This window comes from Pipra filicauda, unplaced genomic scaffold (genome assembly GCF_003945595.2).
Source record: "Pipra filicauda isolate LSUMZ 115617 unplaced genomic scaffold, ASM394559v2 scaffold43_size3849885_pilon, whole genome shotgun sequence".
Classification (NCBI taxonomy): Eukaryota; Metazoa; Chordata; class Aves; order Passeriformes; family Pipridae; genus Pipra; species Pipra filicauda.
The window spans coordinates 409,527-415,821 of NW_024104576.1; the positions used below are offsets into that span (position 1 = coordinate 409,527).

The following is a 6,295-nucleotide window of genomic DNA, read 5'->3' on the forward strand; positions in this document are numbered from 1 at the left end:
ATGTGCCTTTGCTGCACAGTCAGAGAGCAGCACAGCCAAAGCAAAAGCCATGAACGAAATCTTCCCCATCACCAACAGAGTCACAGGGGATTAAAATTCCTTATAGAAGAAAGCACTGTTTGCACCACTGCCATCTTCCACCTAAGCCCCTGGAAGACCCACGGGAAACTCAGCAAGGATTTGCATTGCTCTGAGTATATCAGGAGGCAAACCAGGAACAAGTCTGGGGACACAGCTTCTGTCTAGGAAAAATAAAGATCACCTCTAATGAGGTATGGCAAAAGTATTACCTACCACCATGCAGGCTTTGGGAAGTGCTGCCAAGAGGGCTACAGCGTGTGGTAGCCCCTGGTCATGAAACTTCTTGGCCTGCCTCAGAACTGAGAAGAGCTTGGAGGGCAAAGCTAGCCTGGCTCTGCTGGAGAGCTGGCACATGGAGGCTACACCACTAATTAATTTCCCATACTGGGCAAATCCTACCCTGAAGGAAAGTTTATAACATTTCCTTTTCCCAGCACAATCCATTCCCACCCAGGGGACCATCTGGGTCTTTTTATACAACGCTATATATTGTGTAAAAAGTGCATGCTCTTCAGAATGGCTTTTTTAAGTTTGCACTTTTACATATGATAAAGAGGCTTTCATGAGCTGGCCATGAGCAGGACACATCCTTCCCCGTTTCATAACCCCATATGCCAGATGCAGTGCTTCTGTGGGTGAGCTCCCTCACACCTGGCGAGCCAAACGGCTCAAATGGCTTGAGAGAAGCCACCTCACGCTGCAGCCAGGCAGGCTCTGCCCCCGCTGTCCAGCTCACACCATGCTTTATCATTGGACACCGGGACAGGGCACCGAGGCTATGCCTCTGCACCTGTGTCTCTAACACGGCGCGACCACCCCATGTCACCACTGCCCCGAGGACGGCCCCGGCAGTGCGGGGCCGAGCTCCAGCCCCAGGGCAGCCCCGGAGCGGGCAGTGCGGCGGGACCGCCTCTAGGTGGGGCAGCCCGGCCGCCGGCAGCGCCGGGCCGGCTCCGCCGGTGGGAAGCGGGAGGGAGAGGGACAACGAGCCGGGGGTCTCCGGTGGGCGCGGGGAGAGGCACTTTTGGGGCATGGCGGGGTTTGGGCTTTCTCCGCTTCGATATAACACACGACTGTGAAACGGCGGATCCCAGGCGGTATATTTCAGCTTTTGGCCGCTTCCAGGCAGCGAGAAACGGGAAATGCGGAGCCTCTGTTAGGGGTGGAAGCAAGATGGGAATCGTGCCCCCGCAGACATCCCCGGGTTAGGTGCTACCCTGCCTCTCGGCTGCCTACACAGCTGCCTCCTTGCGTCCCCTCGGAGCCTTTTTCAGCGAAGAGGGTTTACGCCCGATTTCTTTCGCGCAGGGTCGGAGGGGACCCTGTGCCCCCCGCACGCCGTGGCCGGGCAGCCCCTGCCCTCTGGTTGCTGCCCCGGCGGAGGGCGGCCCGGAGCCGGCTACCAGCGCTCCTCCACCGACGGGGCCAGCGTGGAGCAGCGCCGGGCCGCCACTCTCCCCCCATCCCTCCCTCCCTCCCGCTGTCCGTCTCCTCCTCGGGGCTGGGGGCCGGGGGAGGCGGGACCACCCAGCTGGTCCCCGGCTGCCGAGGCCCCGGCCCACCGGCCCTGCCCGACCTCCCTCCGCCGATCCCCTGCGCCTTACCCCCGCTGCCGCTCGCTTTCCTCTCATCCCGGCCTCTTCCCCAGGCATTTCCTCCCCCAAACAGCGGTTTTCTGATCGGAAAGAGGGCGCAGAGATCGACCGGGAGGCGGGGGAGAAAAAAAAATTAAGAAAGAAAAAAAGAAAAGGAGGTGGGGGGGGAAGAGCTAAATAAATTAGCAAAGAGTTTCAGACGTTGTAAACTAACTGCAGGTATTTTCAACTGCTCGGGCAAGAAGCCTTGTAAATCAGGGTATTCGCGGGCTGCAAACTGCCTGTGCCGGAGCTCGAAGCTCGGCTGCACCGGGAGAGCGCCTCGTCCTCCTCCCCGCCGCTCCCTGGCCCCCGCAGCCGCCAGTTCTGCCTCCTGCTCGGCGCTCTGCCGCACCTGAACACAGCCCGAAAAAAGACACGCACGACGGGACGCTGTCGCGGCCAGCCCTGCCCGGAGCTCCCCGGTTCTGCCGTGCCCCGATCTCCTCTCCAGCCGTCAACCCAAACCACGAGTGCCGCGACCCGCATCTCCAGCCTCTCCCCTTGGAAGCCCTTCCTCTGTCCCCACGTCTGCGGCCACGCATCTCTTCTGAGAGCCCAAATTTCATCTCTTGGCTGTTAAGCACCCCTTAAAATGCCCGTACAGGGCACCCTTCTTACAACCCTATCTTCTCGTAAGCGGATTTCTCGCAGCTTCCCTAGATGCCCCCTGTTTTCCTCCAGCTCTTAAAAAAATTCCCTTTGGATATTTTCTGAGTGTATCATGACACGAAATTTTGGGTGTCAAAGCGACTGCTTTCTTGGGAAATACGTAGGTAAAAAGGGATAATGAGTGAGACCAAACAAAGTTATTAAAACAGTCTGAATTTGTTCAGGAGGATAAAGCCTGTTCCCGCTCAGTCCCGCAAAGGGGCTCTCTGGCTTCGTGCCGTGTATGAAAGAGGGATTATTTATTTTATTAATTTATTTTTTGGGTAAGAATTATGATTGAAAACGTTTAATTAGTACCAGAGTCGTTGATAATCAATTATCGTCGCTTCGTAGTCTACTGTAAAGAGACGCTCATCTCTGCGGCATTAAGTAGGGAGGTGGTGGCGGTGGCCACACTCCTGTGTAGAAGCCCAGTGACACCCTGGGAATTTGGCTCCTGAAGCAAAGCCTAATTTTCGGGAATCTCTTTTATGTGCTCTAGCTCCTTACGTGGCTGCGTTCTCCCAGCACCAAAACCCCACGTTCGCGAAGCGCAGGCGTTTAATTTCTCGTGTACCTGCTTGATAACCTTGCCGGTATTTTTCTGTTAGTTCCCAGAATGCCAATAATATTTGAAATAAAGAAAAGCGTGATGCTTGGGAGCATACTGTTGTTTTGGCAATGAGTCGCATACATTCAATTTCACATGCGTGTAATAGTTTCGAAAAGCTTCTTGTGTAGGGCCGTTTTCTTTCAGGGAAAACATCGTTTCAGGGAAAGGAGTCTTTATTCTGAGAGAAATTGTCTTCCTAATACGGGCTTTAAAAGCCCTATGGACAGACGACCGTCCCTAACATAAACCCGACCATGTTTTAAATAAACGCAATGGTGAAAAGCCCATTTTCCAAAACCGGCCGAGGCTGTTTTGCGTTCACCCCGACACGGCGAGCGGCCGGGGCTTGGGCGCTCTTCCCGCAGCGCGCAGAGCCCCACACCGGCCCGGCGCCGTGGCCCCCGACAGACCCCAAAAGAGCGGGTTCCTGGGGCTCTTCCTCAGCAGGACGCAGCAATGCCCGCAAGCCCGCGGCGTTGGTCCCGTCCCCGCGACGTTTCCCACTGGGATCGGACCCTTCCCCGTCGCTGGGCTTTAGCGCTCGCTGCCCGGCTCGGCCGAGGCGCGGCGATAGGGGAATACGCTCGAACTGTGCTCCCACACAGTTCCACTCCTCCAGGTGGAGGCCGCCGCTCTTTGCCCGGGAGCGGGTCGGTCCCGCCGAGGCCCGCCCGGGCCGGGCCGCCCCGCGGGCCCAAAGGGGTTAAGGGGCGGCGCGCGCCCCGCGGAGCCGCATCGCCGAGCGGCGGGGAGCCAATGGGCGGGCGGGCCGCGCGGGCGCTGCCCAATGGGGAGGCGCGGGGCCGGCGCTGTCAGGCGGCCGTGAGGGATGGCGGCGCCGCCGGCAGAAAAAGCGGAGGGCGGGCGGGGGCGGGACAGAGCGGGGCGGAGGCAGCGCCCGCGCCGCCAGGGACCCGCGGCGGCGCCCGGCGCAGCGCGGTGGCCCCGGCGGCCCCGGCCCTATGGGCGGGCGGGCCGGCAGTGGCGCAGAGAGGCTGCCCCCGCTGGCGCCCGCCCTCCCGGCGGCAGAACAGGGCCCGGCACCGGCGCGGCGGCGGCGGCCGGCGATGCGGTCGCCCAGCTGAAGGCGCGGCGCGCTCCGCTGCTCGCCCGCGGGGCCGCCCCGCCGCCGGGCCATGGCCGTTCGCGGCGGCAACGCCCTGACGCCTTTCTCCATCCAGGCCATCCTCAACAAGAAGGAGGAGCGCGCCCGCCACGCGGCGGGGCGGCCGCCGCCCCCGGGGGCTGCCGGCGGCTGGCGGCTGTGCGGCGCCGCCGAGGACCCGCCGCTCCCAGCGCCCGCCGCCCGCGCCCCGGCCCCGCGGACGCCGGCGGGCTGGGATTCGGACTCGGCGCTCAGCGAAGACCCAGAGGGCGAGCGGCGCTCCGAGGAGGAGGGCGCCGGTGGCAGCGCCCGCCCCGCGGAAGCCACGGTCGGGGGGCGGCCGGCGGAGGAGGCGCAGCCCCCGGAGACGGCGGAGCGGGACGCCGCCGGCCTCAGCGACAGCGAGATGTCGGCCGCCGTCTCAGGTAGGGGCGGCCCCGTTGCGGCCCCTCCGCACCCGTGTGGGGAGGGCGGGAGGGTCCCGGAGGGCCGGGAGAGGGAGGTGTTCGTGGCTTTCCGCCGGCCCCGCGGGGGTTGCGCGACGGGCTCGGGATGTACCGGGGGGGGGAAATGCCCCTGAAACGCGTCCCGCGGGGGAAGGGAGGGCGGATCGGGGAGGGTCCTTGACCAGGTTGAACCTGCAGCCAGACAGGGCTCCCGGCGTTTAAAGGAGACCGAGGAGCCCCGGCTGCCCGCGGGGGCTGTTCCGGCGTCGGGGAGGGCAGCGGCTCGGTGGGCTCCCCACTCGCCTGGTCGCTGCGGACCGGCCGCAGGGAGCGCGCCTGGCCGCGGGTGCGGGCCTCGAGAGGAGCGGGGATGCGGCTGTCCCGGTGCCTGCTTGCCCTCATCGCCGTGCTCTCGCCCTGCCCGCAGATCGCAGCCCCCCGGACGAGGAGGACGGAGCGGGCAAGTGCGGGAATTTGATGCCGGGGGAGGAGGAGGCGGCAGCGCCGAAGCCGCGGAAGAAGCGCTCCCGCGCAGCCTTTTCCCACGCGCAGGTCTTCGAACTGGAGCGGCGCTTCAACCACCAGCGCTACTTGTCGGGGCCCGAGAGGGCCGACCTGGCCGCCTCACTAAAGCTCACCGAGACGCAGGTGAAGATCTGGTTTCAGAACCGGCGCTACAAAACCAAGCGGCGGCAGATGGCCGCCGACCTCCTGGCAGCCGCCCCCGCCGCCAAGAAGGTGGCCGTCAAGGTGCTGGTGCGCGACGACCAGAGACAGTACCACCCCGGCGAGGTGCTGCGGCCGCCCTCGCTGCTCTCCCTCCAGCCGTCCTACTACTACCCCTACTACTGCCTGCCCGGGTGGGCTCTGTCCACCTGTGCTGCAGCCGCCGGCACACAATGAGGGGCACACATACATATCCCGCTGTCCCCGACCCCCCTCCCGTGCACACTGGCAGCCAGGAAACCCATCTCCCCTCTACCACCCCCCCATCCATCAATCCATCCATTCAGCTTCTCAAATCCAGATCCCCAGCTGCAGCTCTCAGTGCCTCGGACAGTATTTATTATTATTTTATTGTTATTTTTATTATTAATATTTTTGGATGGTTCCTCACCCTCTCCTCTTTCAACATAGGACTTCTCGGCCAACCCCAACCCGACCCTCACCCCATCCCCACCCCGCCAGCTGAGGACTCTCATGATTCGGCAGGACTTGTTCATGGTATCCATGTTGTCAGTGTATTTGGTGTAGACTTCTTGTTTGTTTGTTTTATTTCGCTTCGGATTGGTAGAGACTCGATTTGTGTGAAGAGAGAGAAAGAGAGAAAAAAAAGAAGAGGAAAATAAGTACGACCTGCAAAACCAAATGCAGCTCAAAAGAGGAGATCAAGGACTCCATTCGTGGATTGTAAGGAAGATTATTTTTGTCGTCTGAGTCCTTGGTCTTCCAACTCATTGCAAACTGAGTGTGCCTTGTATGGTGCTGAATGTAAGGAAGCTTCTTTCAGATCCCCCCTGCTCTTGTTGCCCATGTTATTCCTGTACTCCATGATCCCTGGCAAAGGATAAATATGTCACAGAAGGGTGAGACTTATATTGAAACTCCTGGCTTCTTCTTTTCCTTTTTTTCCTGAGATCTTTCCATGTTTGGGGAGGGAGGAGTTATGGATTTTTCGCACTTTCCAGATGTATTAAAGTTGTTATTATTATTATTATTTTTATATTCAATGTGAATATTTCTAGTCAGGCTTTTTAAGAAATCG

General features: G+C 60.7%; 1 protein-coding gene across 1 annotated transcript; it reads left to right on the top strand.

The window, feature by feature from the left end:
• The first annotated feature begins 4,050 nt into the window (after positions 1-4,050).
• On the top strand, positions 4,051-5,515 carry NKX3-2 (NK3 homeobox 2). The gene is made up of 2 exons (XM_027736258.2): positions 4,051-4,509; positions 4,958-5,515. Exons 1-2 carry the CDS (start codon positions 4,116-4,118, stop codon positions 5,431-5,433), a joined length of 870 nt encoding a protein of 289 aa, XP_027592059.1. The 5' UTR covers positions 4,051-4,115; the 3' UTR covers positions 5,434-5,515.
• Positions 5,516-6,295: the final 780 nt, after the last annotated feature.

What these genes read in the sequence shown, in the direction of transcription:
- NKX3-2 (XM_027736258.2), top strand. Translation starts at nt 4,116, where the DNA reads ATGGCCGTTCGCGGCGGCAACGCCCTGACGCCTTTCTCCATCCAGGCC. An exon ending in GATGTCGGCCGCCGTCTCAG is followed by an intron (nt 4,510 to 4,957) that starts GTAGGGGCGGCC and finishes CCCTGCCCGCAG; the next exon opens with ATCGCAGCCCCCCGGACGAG.